The sequence below is a fragment of the Astatotilapia calliptera genome, chromosome 18, assembly GCF_900246225.1.
Source record: "Astatotilapia calliptera chromosome 18, fAstCal1.2, whole genome shotgun sequence".
Taxonomy (NCBI): Eukaryota; Metazoa; Chordata; class Actinopteri; order Cichliformes; family Cichlidae; genus Astatotilapia; species Astatotilapia calliptera.
In genome coordinates, this window is record NC_039319.1 from 33047834 (window position 1) to 33067084 (window position 19251).

Here is a 19251-nt window from a genome sequence, read left to right on the forward strand (position 1 = left end):
CCTTCAATGACCTTCTTGACGATTTTCATGTCAATATCATTACAATCAGTAGATGTTTTATATTTACACATGTGTACAATGTCAATTATTTCTTTTTCCTCCACTGATGTGAGGAACATTGAGTTAGGCTTCCTATCAATCAGGTTTTAACTACAGTCTACTGATGGCAGTGACTCAGGAATTTGTTCTGCCAGTTTTGGTCCAATATTTACAAAATAATGATTAAAGCTGTTGACCTTATCAGCAGTGTTTTCCATAATATTGCCATTGTCGATAAAGTATTTAGGATAACTTTGTTGTCCAGAATTATTTTTAATGATACTGTTTAAAACATCCCATATTCCCTTCATATTATGTTTATTGTTGTTCAATATTAATCTTGGTCAACTTATTTTTGTATTTTTTATATTTATTTTCAGCATCTTTTGTTCTTTGTTTCAGGAATTCCCTATAGAGTGTATTTTTCTTTTTACATGCATTTTGTAAACCCTTAGTGAGCCATGGTCTATCTGAATATTTGTGCTTTCTGTTGTATTTTATTGTTGGACAGTTTTTATCGTACAACTCCATGAATATTCTTAAAAATATGCCATATGCAATATCAATATCAGCTTCTTTGTACACATTGTCCCAGTCCTGATTTAATAGATCGTTCTTAAATGCATTCATAGTTTCTTCTGTCCTTACACGTCTGTATCTCAGTTGTTCTTCATGCTGATTTTTCTTATAATTAGTGTCATAAACTGCAAAAACTGGTAGGTGATCACTGATGTCATTAATTAATATTCCGCTCACAATGTTGTTTTCCATATTGTTAGTGAAAATATTGTCAAGTAAGGTGGCACAATGTGGTGTAATTCTGCTAGGCCTGGTTATTTTAGGATGTAAACTCAAACTGTACATAGTGTTTAGGAATTCGTCTGTCATTTTATGCTTTTTCGGATTCAACAGGTCAATATTAAAATCACCACAGATAAACATAACTTTTTGATTTGTTTTAGAAAATATTTCCTCTATGAAGTCATTAAATACTTGAATACTAGAGCCAGGTGTTCTATATATACAGCTAATTATTACATTTTTCTCTTTTTCCTTATAAATTTCAATTGTTATACATTCTAGTAAATTATCAATTACAGTTGTCATACTTTCTACCACCTTGTAGTTTAGGTTTTTATCCACATACACAGCTACTCCCCCTCCACTCTTGTTCCTTCTATTTACAAAATTCACTTCATATCCCTCCTGTCCAAAGTCCATTCCTTTCTCCGATTTGATCCATGTTTCAGAAATGGCAATAATTCCAAATGGATTTGTCAACTCATTGAGATATTCCTTTATATTGTTGAAGTTGGCATACAGACTTCTGCTATTAAAATGGATTATTGATAATTTATTTTTTGTGTTGATGGTGTGCTTAAACTGTTCATCGGTGAAGTAGCAGCAGTTACTGCTAATGTTGTAGAAGAAATTATTTTCCGGGTCTATACTTTTCTAAGTCTAGAACATTATGGTCTGTGTATCGAAATGTTCTCAGTTCCAGATTATCACAAAGAGAATTCCAATGAGTTATGTTGATATTGTTGCCGGATGCAGATGAAGTTCTTTTGGACTGTGCCATGTGTTGTGTTGTGTGTCACGTCACATGTGTATTCATACCTCCAGAGTAAGTTGACCTCAGTATTTGTCCAGCTCCTCCATATTTCTGATGACCAACACTTTGGCTTGTTCCGGTGTTCCATTGAGTTTAATGAATACTTTGCAGTTGGTGGTCCATGTATTTTGAATTTTTCCCTGTTTCCTCAAGTAACGTGCTTTCCTGGCAATGTCCGCATTTCTTTTTATCAGATGTTCGTTCATGAAGACATCGGATCCTTTCAGTTTCTTTCCTTGTTTTAACAGTGCTGTTTTCTGTTTGCAAATCTCACAATGATGGCTGGTTTGTCACTGTCATTTTTTCGGGGTAGAGGGTGGCAAGCCTCAATGTTGTTATAATCCACTTCCACACCTTTGGACCGTAGAAAGGTAGCCACTTGATGCTCCGTGGAGTTGACATCTTCCTCTCCTGGCCCTCCTACATTGTCAGCGGCGACCGCCCAGGCGTATGACCGGGGTTTGATGCAAAGCCCCGTGATGATAACATCGTTCATCCGGGTGTCCTGCTCCAAATCCGCCACTCTGTTCTCCAGGTACGCCAGCCGCCGATCCTTCTCGGCGTTCTGGATGCGGAGAGCCTTAACTTCCTTGACCAGGTCCAGGATGGCTTTCTGCTGCAGTTTGACAGTAGAAATCTCCTCTGTCATAAACTCCAGCGACTTCTTAATATCGTCACCTTCCTCGGCTGACAGAGCTTTTTTCGGGCCCATGCTGAGAAACGCACTTGTAGCGTTGCCGTGACGACCGGTGTTCCAGATCTACTGGCGTTTAGATCAACTGTCGTTGGTCGAACAGATGTGTGGCAGACTTGCGTTTCAGGAGCTACTACCGACAAACCAGCAAAAAAAATGCCAAATGTGTCAGCTGTGACACTTGTGAGGTTATCTCAAACACACTCCGTCAGTTTTGATGCTGGTGAACAACAAAATGTTTAAAAATGTGGCGAGTTTACCTGGTGATATCCTCATGCGCGACGCGATCGCGAAAACAGCAAACAAGTACCACGCCGTTGTTGTTCACAGGACAGCAAGAGTAAACGATCGGGAGACTTGTCGTCGTCATCGTTCCCCTGGCACGTTGTATTTCTCCGGTTTCAGCGTTTTTGCTGCACAACTAAAGCGAGCAGTTTACTTTGTGCACTAACATTGAGTCGAATCAACCAGCGCCACATCTGGCCAAATGCCACAGCCTACAGCCAGATCAACCTGTGACACACATCTGCAGCACGTTTGAATTCGTTTCATGCACAATACATTTGTACCTTTCAACTGTGTGTTTGTGCGTCATGGAAATAAACCATTGAAATGAATGAAATGATATCATGTATTTATTATCAGCCTACATTTGTACAAAATGCCAAATGACATACACGTAGTCATAAGAATCACCATCCTGATATCAATACTTTTGCCCATACGAAAAATGTCGTGAACAAATATATGACACAGTAATATTTCACCAGTGTTGTAACATCACATGTCGTTAGCATAGTCTGCCTGTGTCTTCCCTCTGCAAACGAACATTTCAGAGTTGGTTGTGATATACAGTCTGCATAAGTGTGGTCAATCTAATAAACATTTGTAAGGAGATGGCAGTTACTGTGAATGTACAGCAGGTGATTAGTAATAAACAGTCAGACAATGACTCTGACAATCTCATTCAATCTTGCAGATTGAATGCACCTTCTGTGGAAAGTGGTACCACACAGTGTGTGTGTGCACTTTCCCTGTGCAGAAGGCGACTACAAATGTTGTGGGTGCTAAATAAACAGAAAAAATTTATCCCTGTTGTCTTTGCTTACTGATTGTTTTTAGTGTTGACAATCCACATTGCTGGGATTGCATCTGTCAACATGTTTGTGGGTAGATTTGGATGTACCAGGGGTAAGTGCAGCCACTCAGCCTCTACTCAATGTGATCATAGCAGCAGGTGCAGATGTGTCACAAGTTAATCTAGTAGTAGGCTATGGTATTTGGCCACAGGTGGCAGCAGTGGACTGACCTCCATTGGAGACTGCTCCAGCTGCTATGTGATAGTGGATCTGCTACAAATTGAAGATCATAAGCAAGTTTTGGAAATTAACCCTTGAATTATGTTGAAGAACAAACATTGATTTTGTTGCGTCAGCGTGATGAGAGCTATTGAAAACAAAAGAAAGAATCTTTGGAAAAAAATTATCTAAGGAGAATTAATTTATTTTAGTCTGACCCTAGTCCCATCCGCTTCATTTTTGGGGAGCTGTCGCATCGTCCATGTTCTCATCGTCCTCAGTCAGTTCAGTCACGTGATGCTTTGTCGCCAAAATGTACAAATAAATGAGACTTTTCAAAGAAACTGATTGTAACAGCTTTTTCAATACATTCTTTGTCTGCTCTTGACCTTACAAACTACACCCATTATTATTTGATTAACATTATTTTTGGTAAAATAGGCAAGGCAATGACAGGCATAAAGTCCAAAAAAACAAACATGAAGCATTTTAACAGAAAAGAAATGGCACTGAGAGCCAGATTAAACAGAGCAGGTCCTAAAGCTGTGTTTGGACAAACTCAATGGACAAAAACAATTCACCTTAAACAAAAATCTGCAGGGAGTGTCGGGGAGAGCAGCCCCACAACTACAATTCATCTCTACACATCTGTCAGTCAGAGGCAACAGTATCGAACAGCAGTTCGAAAAAAAGAAAAATCAACGTCAAAGGAATGGTGTTGGTATTAAAATAAGATGGTGTGTACAGAAAAGTCCTTAGGTTCACCTTTCAGAAGAACATGTGCAAAATACATCAAACTCTACATTTCATCTCTTTAAAAAAATAAACACAAAAAGTCAAAGCAGCGTTGGTCAGGTTTGATCCTACACTGATCGTGTATTCATTCTCAACCCTGCAGCCCACGCTTCCCAATGTCAAGAATATGGTCATTCATACTAATAAGACCTTCAATAATAGTGCTAGTAAGTTATACTGCTGAGCGCTAATTAATGCGTCTCCATGCTGATCCCACTCCTAACAGTAGAGGGCAGCAGAGTGATCACACCAGCTTAAAAGATGCGTCATATAGACTGGAGAGGCAGCAACACTGGCTGGTCTCAAAGATCAGAGGGCTTGATTTCCCAGCAGCTTCTTATCCAAAAATTCTCTTTGCTCACAGAAACGTGAAGAAACAAAGAAAGGAAACTTTGGAGAGACCAAGCCCTCGTCTTACTTATGTATATATATATATATATATATATTTATCAACATGCCTCTGGTTTAATATAGATTACGTACAGAGCAACATTTGTGTTCATTACACACAAACGGATTGGGCCGTTTCCTCGTACACAGACATCAGAGGGTATTTGGTTGCCGACATCCACAGAACAGCTTTGGAGCATTGCTAGTAAAAAAAAAAAATGACATTATTGCAAATTCAGGGAGTGCAGAATTATTAGGCAAGTTGTATTTTTGAGGAATAATTTTATTATTGAACAACAACCATGTTCTCAATGAACCCAAAAAACTCATTAATATCAAAGCTGAATGTTTTTGGAAGTAGTTTTTAGTTTTAGCTATTTTAGGGGGATATCTGTGTGTGCAGGTGACTATTACTGTGCATAATTATTAGGCAACTTAACAAAAAACAAATATATACCCATTTCAATTTTTTTTTTACCAGTGAAACCAATATAACATCTCCACATTCACAAATATACGTTTCTGACATTCAAAAACAAACCAAAACCAAATCAGCGACCAATATAGCCACCTTTCTTTGCAAGGACACTCAAAAGCCTGCCATCCATGGATCCTGTCAGTGTTTTGATCTGTTCAACATCAACATTGCGTGCAGCAGCAACCACAGCCTCCCAGACACTGTTCAGAGAGGTGTACTGTTTTCCCTCCTTGTAAATCTCACATTTGATGATGGACCACAGGTTCTCAATGGGGTTCAGATCAGGTGAACAAGGAGGCCATGTCATTAGTTTTTCTTCTTTTATACCCTTTCTTGCCAGCCACGCTGTGGAGTACTTGGACGCGTGTGATGGAGCATTGTCCTGCATGAAAATCATGTTTTTCTTGAAGGATGCAGACTTCTTCCTGTACCACTGCTTGAAGAAGGTGTCTTCCAGAAACTGGCAGTAGGACTGGGAGTTGAGCTTGACTCCATCCTCAACCCGAAAAGGCCCCACAAGCTCATCTTTGATGATACCAGCCCAAACCAGTTCTGGCGTCTGAGTCGGACTGGAGCTCTCTGCCCTTTACCAATCCAGCCACGGGCCCATCCATCTGGCCCATCAAGACTCACTCTCATTTCATCAGTCCATAAAACCTTAGAAAAACCAGTCTTGAGATATTTCTTGGCCCAGTCTTGACGTTTCAGCTTGTGTGTCTTGTTCAGTGGTGGTCGTCTTTCAGCCTTTCTTACCTTGGCCATGTCTCTGAGTATTACACACCTTGTGCTTTTGGGCACTCCAGTGATGTTGCAGCTCTGAAATATGGCCAAACTGGTGGCAAGTGGCATCTTGGCAGCTGCACGCTTGACTTTTCTCAGTTCATGGGCAGTTATTTTGCGCCTTGGTTTTTCCACACGCTTCTTGCGACCCTGTTGACTATTTTGAATGAAACGCTCGATTGTTCGATGATCACGCTTCAGAAGCTTTGCAATTTTGAGACTGCTGCATCCCTCTGCAAGATATCTCACTATTTTTGACTTTTCTGAGCCTGTCAAGTCCTTCTTTTGACCCATTTTGCCAAAGGAAAGGACGTTGCCTAATAATTATGCACACCTGATATAGGGTGTTGATGTCATTAGACCACACCCCTTCTCATTACAGAGATGCACATCACCTAATATGCTTAATTGGTAGTAGGCTTTCGAGCCTATACAGCTTGGAGTAAGACAACATGCATGAAGAGGTTGATGTGGACAAAATACTCATTTGCCTAATAATTCTGCACTCCCTGTATTAGGGCACGGTGGTTAGCACTGTTGCCGCACAGCAAGAAGGTCCTGAGTTCAATTCCACCATCAGGCCGGGGTCTTTCTGTGTGGAGTTTGCATGTTCTCCCCGTGTTTGCGTGGGTTCCCTCCGGGTACTCCAGCTTCCTCCCACCCTCCAAAGACATGCAGCTTGTGGGGATAGGTTAATTGGATAATCCAAATTGCCACTAGGTGTGAATGTACGAGTGAATGTGAGTATGAATGGTTGTCTGTCCTTGTGTGTTGGCCCTGCGACAGACTGGCGACCTGTCCAGGGTGTACCCCACCTCTCGCCCTATGACAGCTGGGATTGGCTCCAGCACCCCCCGCGACCCTGAAAAGGATAAGCGGAAGCGAATGGATGGATGGATGTACAGATCACTATAAATATCAAGAATTAACAGAGAGTGGGTGTTCGCCCAGGGCACCAAACAGGCTAAGTGGGAACATACATACAATCCTTTCAAAGAAAAAGGAAAAAGCTCCTCTCCACTGCACATGGGTGAGGCTGTGTGCCTGAGATGACCACAGTAGTGACAGCGTCTCTCTGTCAAGACCAGAAAACCGGCTGTTTGGAAAATGTGACGCCTGAACTTGGGGCTTAAAGGGATTACTTTTTACATATACTGACCTGATAATTTGAAGATTTGGCCATGATCATGATAAGCTTTTAAATGGGGAAATATAATAGCACTGTCATAATACTTAAAGTACAAATGAAAATATAGAAATTAGTGTTGTATAAATTTAAAATGATACAATGAACTGCCTAAGGGAACTGTAAAAATTAATATAAATGGAAAATACAGAGACATTCGATACAGACATCTGTAGAGACAGAATTAATGAACAGAATGCAATAATACATTAAGGCCACATATACAAGGAGAAGCGGAAAACAAACCACAAGGGGAGATATATCTCATCTCAGATAAGCAGTTAGGAAGATGCTTTAAAACAGTTGTGTCATTGCACTGTTAGAACTCAGTGCAATGAACTATCACAAACTATCACAAATTTCTGTCATTTTACACATTTATTGTGGAGTTTCACTGCACACACAGCCCACTTATGATCGAGTGGGCTGTCATGTCTCATCCAGTCATGCGGCACACAGCCCACTCGATCATAAGTGGGCTGTGTGTGGCCCACGATGTGACACGAGTGTGACACCACTCTTTATAATATATGTTTTCTGTGGTTTATTTTCTTAAACAAATTTAACGAGTTAAGAAGAGAACAAACTTGGGGTTGGTTTTGTAATTCTAATGCTGCGTATAAATAATCTGGCAACAGACTAAATAACATCCTTGAAAAACTAAACTAAAAGTTGCGTTGTCTCTAGAAAAAGAATCGGAGATTGATGAAATCTTGAAAGCGTGTGGACTTTTTCCTCGCGAGTTAGATCGATCATGTCGCAGGTTGACTGTTCTCGTCTAGCAACGTGACGTCACGTCCGGTAAAAATGCGCCGATTGCCACATGACTGGATGAGACTGAACAGATGCACAGCAGCCCATCCTCATGAGCAGGCAGTCGTGAAAACTTCTCACGAGTCTTATCCGGATCCAGGAAGAGTAACGGCAGCTCACCTGCTCTCACTGCCGTGGAGCTTCATAATGCTCACATTACAACCTTAAGGACTCTGCAAGCCTGTTACTCTGAGGGAGAGGAGTGCGACAGACACGGCTCTGAATAACATGCTCTCCTCAGCCTGAGCTTCACTCTGTGTTTTGAAAGAAATGGCAACAAAAGGCAGGCTGGTGCTGCGGAGTGTGTTCACAGGACTCAGAGCTCATGCTGTCTGGTATCAGAGCTCAGCTTCGACTCCCAGTCAAGGTCGGCTGCTGTGGAGACCTCAGCTCAGACATCTGAGCTGCTCATACGGACTCTGCGGGGCTGCTCCGCCCTCCACAGGTACTCATCAGCTGGCTGTACTCCAGCCTGTACACTGACGTGACGTGCGTGCGCCCAATGCCACTACTTCTTCTACTGGTCTTCTACTGGTCTTCGCCTGTCTACATTTGTAGTTATTGGACAGGATTCTCAGTTGAGTCCAGCTTGTCCACATCATTCATGTTTCATTAGAATCCTTTAGAATCTTCCACTTTGTAGGAGACGTGTTTGCTTGTATTATCTAAGACTTTTGGACACTTATTATTTTGTAAAACATTTGTTCTTCCGTCTCTGTAAAAACTGTAATTCTATACATTTCTGCATATCTGTTAATGCGGCAGAAATTCACTTCAGTTTCAGTAAGTACTTAAAATGAGTATCAAAGTGTAACTTGTGACTTGTGTCCCAAATCCATCTTACGATCAGGTCCCAGCAGTCTGTCGTTCAGGAGTCACACCTGTGGAGAACTGCGATCAGATGATGCGGGGAAGAAAGTCACTCTGTGTGGCTGGGTCCAGTATCTCAGGTAGTCAGCCACTGGTTGATTGATATGACTGAGCCCCCAGTGTGTTTTACAGATGGCTGTAGTAACCCACTGTTGTACCTCTCTCCTGACCTCCAAAACCGAAAGTGTCCAATTTGGGTTAATCGCTCTATAAGACCTTTGCCGGTTCTTGTGTAATTTGGCGTTCCCCAGCCTTTTCTCCCCGTTTCCCTTGCTTAAGAATGGCTTCATGACAACCAGCTGAAAATGGTCAGGTGCAAGGACTGGACTGGAAATGAGTGAAAAAGCAGCAAACGTCTTAAGAAAACCTCTGGGTGCTGGTTTAGCTCACTGGGATGAGCAGGCCGTATGTCTGAGAGTGGCCAGCACAGGTTTGAATCCGACCCGCAACCCTTTGCCACACGTGTTCCCCTCTCTCTCCGTCACTCTTCACTGTACTCTATCGAGTACAAGCAGAAAAAGGCCAAAAAAAATTTAAGTAAAACTCTGAAAGATCTCAAGAAAGCCAAGAGAACTAAGACCATCTTAAAAAAAGTTCTTTCATCATTCTTCAAAGGGTCTCATATAAATTTGAGAAACAGTATGTGTCTCTGCCCCCTACAGGCAGGACCTGTTCGTCATCCTGCGAGACTTCAGCGGCTTGACACAAATTCTAATTCATCAGGAAGTATGGAAGAAAACAGCAAAATACACTAACATTACCAATGAACGCTGTGCTGTAAAATACAGAACTAAATAGTTTGTTTCCTCTGTTTTAAGTCTCCAAGTACTTTGAAAGCCACGTTGTGCAATCTGACGCCCGAGTCTGTCATCAAGGTTACAGGAACAGTCAGAAACCGACCAGTGGGGCAGGAGAACAAGGTCTGTACGTGCTTCTGAAGGTGCAGTGAAACACCACCCACCTGCAGGGGGTGGTGAGGAAAGTCTAGTTCCTGTACTTTGAGTTTAACCCACATGGGCCAGGAATCCTAATTACTACAGCATCCAGTCACACTGTGCTTAATATACTGAGTGCCTGGTTTTAAACGTGGAAGGGGAAAAAAAGTACCAACACTCTCTCATCAATATGTTTCACTATATTTATCAAATAGCATAATAATGTTCTGTCCTTTAATGAACATAGTAAAGGACAGGGATCAGAAACTTTCTTTTCCAAGGAGTGACTGTCTGTCCTAAATAATCTGGTGAATTGATACCATTTCATCAATCTTAAATTGCTTTCTGTAGCAATATAATGAGACTTTTGGTGATTAGTCGCCTAATTCTGTTTTGAATCGTGTGTTTAAACCAGGAGATGCCGACAGGAGAGATCGAAGTCTTGGCAGAGAATGTGGAGGTCTTCAATGTGTGCCAGAAGCTGCCGTTTGAGATAAAAGACTTTGTCAAAGTAAGTAACTTAACGTTACATGGACGTGGACTATTGAGCACGCTGTAATAATAAAAAATTTTTTTACTCACCAGAAGTCTGAGTCATTGCGGATGCAGTATCGCTACCTGGACCTGAGGTCATCACAGATGCAGAAGAACCTAAGACTGAGATCCCAGCTGGTGATGAAGATGAGGGAGTATCTCTGTAATGTGCACGGTATGGACAGCCATGTTTGTGTTCTGTCTTTAATTTGCCCAGACATAAAAGGTCACAGGACTGTCACTGATGTTGTTGCCTGTAAGAGGAAACCAGGTGCAGGAACTAATCTGTTCTTGCTGTAGCAAGCTCTGATTTTCATATGCTTTTTGCTGTTGTTGTTGTTTTGCTGTAATGAATAGGCTTTGTGGATGTGGAAACTCCCACTCTGTTCAAAAGGACACCAGGGGTAAGACATTTGTAGACATTTTTACATGTTTACCAGGTTAAAGAGCAGAAACTTGCACAACAATCCACCTTTAATGGTCTATAAGAACAGTTTCTAAAAAATTCTTTGGTTCTATTAAATATAAATATAACAGCAAAAACATAATTTGGCTTACATGTTATGGTTTCATATCTGATATTTTAATGAACTTAATGAGTGTTTGTGTTTTAGGGAGCCAAAGAGTTTGTGGTTCCCTCCAGAGAGCCAGGATTATTTTACTCTTTACCCCAGAGTCCACAGCAGTTTAAGCAGCTTCTCATGGTGGCTGGTGTAGACAGGTGGGTGCAGGCTCCACAATCTGCTATTTAACAGAAAGATGTTTGTTGTTTTTAAACGCTGCACTGGTCCAGATCGAAAACAGAGTTAAAAGGGAACGAATAGTGAGCATACAGTTCTGGTCAGAAGTTTTCATCCACTCGTCGGGAGCATGAATGTCATGGTAATTTGGGGCTTTTAATGATGATGTACATACATGCGTCTTTAATGTATGTATGTACAAGGTTCTACAGTGTCTTTTAACTACTGGTTAGTGATCATGATTTTGCCCTTTTTGCCAGTATAAAAATGATTTTTTGACAGCATTCATTGGACTGACCAGCACTCAAGAATGGGGAAAGAACTCACTTAAGGTCTTGGAAGGAGACCTGTAGATGTATACAAACTGGGAAGGTCTGTTGGAGACCTTTCTAAACAACTGAATACTGCAAGATAATAAATTCAAACAACTGCATGTAAATGCAAATTGTTTGGATTGTCTGGAAGAAGACCAATTTCTCCCTCAGAGGAGAGGAAATTGATTAGGTTATTCAGGAAACAACCCAGGAAGCACAGGGCTTAAGACTGCCATGAACTTGAACATTAGTGCCACTTTCCCAAGTGAAACAAGTTTTATATTACATGGACTGAGAGGGTGCTGACCCAGAAAGTGAAGAGGTTTTATGGTTGGACGAGACAAAGATTGAGCTATTAGGCCACAATTACAAGGGGTATGTTTGGAGGATTAAGATGAGACTTTCAAATCTAAGAGGACCATACCAACCGTCAAGCATGGTGGTGGTAGCATCAAGCTTTGGGGATGTTTTGCCACCAGTGATATGGGTAAATTGCCCAAAATAGAGAGAATAATATAGGAGGACTACTTCCAAATTTTTCAACAAATCCACAGCTGGACAGTTGAAACGGTCTTCCCAATACTGCAACCTCAACCTAGTTGAAAATTTGTTGGTTACACATAAAGGCTGGGACCAGGAAACCAACCAATTTAAATGAACTCTAAAAATTCTACCAAGAAGTGGTGGTCAAATATCCATCGAGAATTATGCCACAAGCTTGTTGACGGCTACTCAAAGCGTCTCGTCGAGGCAAAGCATTGTAAGGGACATTAGAGAAATAATAGTCAAGTTATATTTGTTATTAAAGATGTATGCTGTACATAAAGCACGTGTATCATTCCACCCTGGGAAAAAACAGTTCAAAGAGGTTATTTAAAATTACTGTCACGTTTATGTTCACGATGAGCGTCTGCAAACTTCTGACCACCATCAGCTAATAAGAAACCATTTTAACCTCCTAAGACCCAAACTCTTTCATGGCATGCGTTTTTAATTTCTCTTTGATATTTGGGCTGATTGGGACCTGATGAATGTAAAAACAAACAATTACCAGTTGTTGTTTTGTTTTTTAACCTGATTTTTGTTTCTAAGAAAAATGAGAGCCACATATGAGGATATTCGTTTAAAATTCGATAGAACAGTAGCAGTATAATGTCCTCGTAAGTGGATATCAGGCCCTTGTAGAGCAAAATTGAGTATTTTGTTCTAAATAACCCAAAATATGATGTCCACATATGTGGACGCCAGGTCCTAGGAGGTTAAAGCAAGTTTGCTATACCAGCCTAAAATGTGATGACTAGGCATGGAGCAAATACTGGAGATTCGTACTCTGTGTGTGAAACATGTACTTGGATAAAAGAGAAAAAAGCCTAGGGGTATTAATCTTATGTCACTGCCTATATACCGGGGAGAAGAACCAAAGGATGATTGCACTCCCATACTGAAATAAAGCACTTAGACCTGACTGATTTCCACTGCTGACAGCTTTGCACACATAACAGAATTTTTAGAAGTCCACCACGTTAGAGTCAGAACCTGCTGTTAATGGCCAACAACCTCTGTCTTCTGTCTCCTCTGTGGCAGGTACTTTCAGATAGCCCGGTGCTACAGAGACGAAGGCTCCAAACCAGACAGGCAGCCTGAATTCACCCAGGTGAGATGGAATACACACAAGTTTGAAGCGCCACAGTTTAAAAAAAGAAAAATACATTTTTCAGTCTGTTTCAGACATGAGATATTTGAAATTGCTGGCCAACCTCCCATATATCTATTTACAAGTAGTCCTCTTCATGCATGTGTGACATATGCAGCACACGCGCAGCAGTGCAGGCAAATAGTTGTGTGCACACTCACAGACAAAAAAAAAACTAACAGGAGAAGTTGCAAAAGCTATCCAGAGCTCAGAGCCAACTGCGGTATGAGCAACACATCAAAACAAATGACAGATTCGTGAAAAAGAGAAAACGACTGATGTCCTGTTAGCTTTGAGTATATGATTAAACTGCCCTTTCCTATACTGGGAGTCAAACCTCAGCTGCCTGTGTGAAAATCTGGAATCTTAACCACTAGAAGTTTGTTCAGTTTCTGAAATAAAATGTCTGACTTCAAACCCGCCCATACGGAAAAGAAATAGTAAAAACTTATATGTGATTACTCATGAAAGTGGCCACTTTCATGAGTAAATCATATAAGGCTTACATGATTTACTCATGAAAGTGGCCACTTTCGCATTACTTTCATACATTGTTTTAGTAAGTATCCAAAACATACAAGTTTCATTATATAATTTTTCAAGGGATCTTATATCTGTTTTCACACTTATATGCTTTTCATACAAGTTTCACACGACAGATACAAACTTTATAAGATTTATATATATATATCTTTTCCATATGGGCGATTTCGTACCACTTGTGTGTGTAGACCACCTGTTAGTTTTAATATTTTATCAGCTGACTGGTGCATTCAACAGCTAATTAAACTGTGTAGTGTAGCTCACCTGCCTGAAGTACAGGTGAGCATACTGGGTGTTGAATCCAGGCCACTTGTGTGAAAAACAGGAATCCTAACCTGTATCAAAATGTTATGCTTCAAATCTAATTGCGTGCCGTTCGTGCATGTAGTCCAGGATTCTCCTTCTCAAACTACTGTGACAAATTGGATATTTTTGTCCTCTGCTGAGCCTAAGCATTATGGATTTTTTTTTTTAAATCCACAAAAGTTATATATAAAGGTACTGCTAAGATTTGATATTTTATCACCCCACTGTTGCATAAAACTGCTAAAAAATAATAATTTAAAATGCTAAGAAATGTAATAATAAAGTACTTAAAGGACGAATTAAAAAAACTAATACAGAATAATTAAACTGTACTTTTTACATGGCAGCTCACTTCCCAGATGTAAAGCACACAATATAATTTACTGTAAATCTTGATCGAGCCTGTCTCGATGTTTCAAGTTGATTCCAAAGCTCTTTTTTGTTTGGATCCTGCTGCTGCTGGAATTCTTTTACAGCTGTGAGTGAAAACATTGCAAACAATGATGTGCGTAATTTAAAAGGTTTGCTGATTTTGCACCAAAATAAGATTTGCAAACACATACTGGTGCCATCTTTGCTCCTGTGATATTTTATCACAGATTTCAATTCAGGATTGTGTGAGTACCATGTGTCTCTCCTGTAATCTGAGTACATATAGTCCGATTAGTCTGGCCCATAGACCGGCCTGTTGTCACATACATGTGACATGTTGGATCATGTCATGTTGTCTGAATTCTGAAAATCCTCTTGTCGTTTCTCCCAGGTGGACATAGAGATGTCTTTTGTGGACCAGGCAGGTATCATGTCACTGGTGGAGGGTTTGCTGCAGTACTCTTGGCCTGCAGAACGTGGTCCTCTTAAGGCTCCTTTCCAAACTCTGACATATGAAGAGGCCATGAGGGACTACGGTGTGGACAAACCCGACACCAGATTCAACATGAAGGTGTTTGATTTCTTGGGGTCCTAACTGAAACTATGTCCTTACTGAACATGCTACATCTTTTACTCTTTTGTTTAATGTACAACATGAGTGAATTATATGATTTTTTTATTTTATTTGTCTATTTGTGCAGCTAATAGACCTCAGTCAGATCTTCCTTTCCACGGAAATTGAATTCCTCCAATCAGCTCTTGGCCAACCAGGAGGCTCCGTTCGGGCCGTCTGTGTCCCCAGTGGAGCAGTAAGAACAGAACCATTTCCTGTGGCAGAGAATGCTGAAAATGTAGAACAGAAGATGTGTTTTTGTGCCACAAGAGAAGCTGACAACTCTCATATGTGAATTTGTGTGTCTCACATTATGTTTTCTTTCTTGTAACAGAAACTTTTCACTGGGAAGGATTTGGAAGAACTGAAACAAATAGCCAAGACTCAGTTTGGACAGGTAGGTCTCTTATCCTTTTCTTTCTTTTACGCCTCACGTTGTTCTGAGATAAACACTTGTGTGTTACAAACACTTGTGTGTTACAAACACTTGTGTGTTACAAACACTTGTGTGTTACAAACACTTGTGTGTTACAAACACTTGTGTGTTACAAACACTTGTGTGTTACAAACACTAGTAGAAAGTCACAAGTTGTGTTTTCTCCTCGTGCGTTAAGGAGCTGAGCCTGGTGCTGGTCAGAGCAGACGGGACATTGAAGTCTCCCCTGAAGAAGCTGCTGTCTTCGTCTGTCACAGACGAGCTGCTGAAGTGGACTGAAGCCAAGCCAGGAGACCTGCTTCTGATTGCAGCAGGCTCCCACCACACTGTTGTAAGAGGCTTGGTTTGAGTCGGCTGTCAAACAAAGAAGCACAGAGCTGATACAAACGCTCCCTTCATCTGACTCTCTTTTCTGCTCTCAGTGCCCATTGCTGGGTCATCTTCGCCTGCAGTGTGCAAAGCTCCTGGAGTCTCATGGTGTGGTCGTGCGTGACCCCTCAGCCTTCCACTTCCTGTGGGTCGTGGACTTTCCTCTCTTCTTGCCCAAAGAAGATGATCCAGAGGAGCTGGAATCAGCTCATCATCCATTTACTGCACCAGTGCCAGAGGACACACGGTTACTCTATACTGATCCACATAAGGTACTCGTGTAGTACTTTATTAGTTATTTTTAATTATGTAGAAAAATGCAGGATGTATCGTCTGTTTGTAAATTCTGTATTTCACAGGTTCGTGGTCAGCACTATGACCTGGTGTTAAATGGCTGTGAGATCGGAGGAGGCTCCATTCGCATCCACAAAGCCTCAGAGCAGTTTTATGTACTGAAGAATGTCCTTAAGGTCAGTGGCTTCCTCCATCTTGGTGCAGTTCAGTCTTTCACTTATGAAAGAGTGGGACGTTTCAGTGTTAACACTAACTGTTTCCAACTGTTTTTGTGTTTCAGGAGGACCCCGGACTTCTCTCCCACCTCCTCGAGGCCTTGGATTCAGGAGCGCCGCCTCATGGAGGCATTGCTCTGGGTGAGCTCAACTCTGCTCGATTTATCACTGAGCTCGTATATGACTTACATGTGTGCATACACTGGGTTTTTACTAACCACACGGTATCAACCTGATATCATTGCTTTCACTCTAAATACTGTTTGTAGGCGGTCCAGTTTCCCTAACCACTGAAAAGAGATCAGTGTATTTTCTTGAATTGCTCTTAGCACTAACACATATCCATGGCAACATGCTTGATTTTAGTTACACATGTTTCTCCATTAGTTGTATATAAATCCCCACTATAGCACTAACTGGGTAATTATTAGTGTTCCCATGCCATTCATTAGGCAGGTCATTCTTCAGCCCACAAACCACTGTCTCGTGCTACAACGCCAGCAGCTAAAGTCCACATAATTATTTACAGTGCTGGACCAAGACAATAAGGATGGATCAGTTTATAATTCATTTGTGGGATTTTTATGTTTTAGCTCATAACTGTATGAGATTTCTCAGAATGTTTGTTGTTCAAACTTAGAGTTAACATTTTGGTACGCTGAACAGAGAAGGAGAGACACTTACAGTTGGATGGTACTTTTATTAAAATTTCTGGTCAATTTGTGCATCCGAGTTTGTGAATGAATAATTTAAGGCTGGAGGGGGGGTCCAATTTTGTTATTATATATTTTGTGCCATATCCCAGCATCAGGCACCTTAAGGCACCTAATATTGTAAATACTCTCTAAAAAATAATACAGAGAGAACCCAACAATCTTGAAATGTCCTTTGAGCAAGCACTTGGTGACAGAGGGAAGGAAAAGCTCCTTTTTAACAGGAAGACACATCTAGCAGAACCAAGCTCAGGGAGGGGCGGTCATCTGCTGTGACTGGTTGGAGGTGAGGGGAGGGACACAGGACAAAAGACATGCTGCAGAGACACAATCCAAACTGCTCTGTAGTTTGTGAGTCTTGTGGTTCTTTGTTTGGTATTTGTTTTGTGTGAAGTGTGTGAATAGAAATGATAAAGTTGAAAGCTGTACTTTCTGGTTTGACCACAGGGTGGCAACACTGTCACTGTTTGTGTCATTAGCTGGCACACAGTGACACCTGAATAAGATGTTCAGAGCAGAGCAGCACCGGGCCTGAATGGAGTTTCAGTAACTGTGAGCAAGTCGGTTATTGTGCAAAATGATTTGGGTTTGGAAGATGTGACTTGACAAATGCGCAGCAGTGCTGAACTTGTCTGACTCTTACTATTAGCCCATTTCAGCTGTATCTGTCTGTACCATTCGACTGAACACGATCAAGCTTTTTTCTGCCAGGTCCTTAGTATAAAATGCATGTATTGCGAAGCCTGCATGGACAATTGAACAGTGAATTCAGAGTAAATTGTGCAATATTGAACAGTATATTGATCAAGTTGTCTCTTTATTTCTTTATCCTTTTCTAGGTTTGGATCGACTGGTCTCAATAATAGTCGGAGCTCCCAGCATCCGCGACGTAATCGCCTTCCCCAAGTCATTCCGCGGTCATGACCTCATGAGCCGTGCACCCGACTTGGTGTCTGAAGAGGACCTGAAGTGTTACCACATTTCTGTTAAAATGCCAACAGAGCAAGGAAGAGAGGGAAAGTGATTAAGAAGAACCACAGACATCGAAGGATGTCTGTGTAGTCCCAGGTCTGGTGAGGCTGAGGAGATGTGCAGACTATCAGCAGACAGCAAAAAGACTTTGAGGCTGTAAGATCTGTGCCAGATGGCAAAACAACAGAGACAAGAGATACTTGTGGCTGCATTGATGCTGCCGTCCCTCTATGTTTGTGGTCCTTCGTATCAAGTTTTTTAGATATTTATATCTTTTTACTGATTCTGTACAGCTGCTTATTATGGGGTGGTTTGGTGTACATGTTCAAATGAGGCATTATATGAAATAATAATAAATCTATAATGTCATTGTTTTTGATGCCAAGAAGTTCAATTTCAGCATGTGCAGAACTTTAAAATCCAAAAGTCAGAGATTCTCACTTATGATTTTCATGATGATCTTCATACATCTTCTGTGTAATGTAAATAAAAACAGCAAGCAATGATTTGAAAATGACGTAAACCCATATTTTAGTCTCAGTACGTGTATCATTTCATGGGAAATATTAGCTCAGTTTGAATTTGATGGTCGCTAGATACAACTAACAGGTCAGAAACAATAATGAGAGCATCTTAGTGAATCTGTTTCTTAGAAGTAAGAATGGGATAGAGGTTCACCAGTCGGAAGAACACTGTTTACAAATTATAGAATGATTTCAGAATCATTTCCTCAATGTAAAATTGTGATGACTGAAAAAAAAATTTCATATCGGTGCATAATATACCAGAATCTGGAGAAATCTCTGTGCGCAACAATTAGGCTGAAATTTGTGTGTGTGATTAGTGCATGGACTCGGGAGTAATCCCAGAACTGTGAACACCAAAATATACTGATTAAAGCAAAGAAGAAGCCATATAGGAATATGATCCAAAAGCACTGCTGTGTTAATAAAATTGACTGAGGCAAAGTGGAAACTGTTCTGTGGCCACATAAATCTAGCAACTAGCCAACTTTGATAGTAATCTGGATTCGTAAAATAAATTAGTATAGATAAATAATAAACATGTTTATTTTTTCATTCGTTTATTAAAATAAACGGGAGGTTTGCACATACTGTAGGCGCATCCGTCACTGTCAGTGCACAGTATGTGTAGTGTTACATAAAACTTGTGAATTTGTCTACTGAAGATATTGTTTTTAGTGCATGTCATTCACCTTTAACTAGAAAGGGAACCAGTTTCTC

The 19251-nt window shown here is 40.8% G+C and overlaps 1 protein-coding gene across 1 annotated transcript; it reads left to right on the forward strand.

The window, feature by feature from the left end:
* Window positions 1–7995: 7995 nt before the first annotated feature.
* dars2 (aspartyl-tRNA synthetase 2, mitochondrial) lies at window positions 7996–18694 on the forward strand. Its single transcript, XM_026150505.1, has 17 exons — window positions 7996–8533; window positions 8939–9038; window positions 9621–9684; window positions 9777–9878; window positions 10309–10404; window positions 10479–10602; window positions 10785–10831; window positions 11042–11148; window positions 13066–13135; window positions 14787–14966; window positions 15097–15204; window positions 15343–15405; window positions 15623–15775; window positions 15867–16085; window positions 16173–16283; window positions 16388–16463; window positions 17875–18694. Exons 1-17 carry the CDS (start codon window positions 8359–8361, stop codon window positions 18057–18059), a joined length of 1980 nt encoding a protein of 659 aa, XP_026006290.1. The 5' UTR covers window positions 7996–8358; the 3' UTR covers window positions 18060–18694.
* The last annotated feature ends 557 nt before the right edge of the window (window positions 18695–19251 follow it).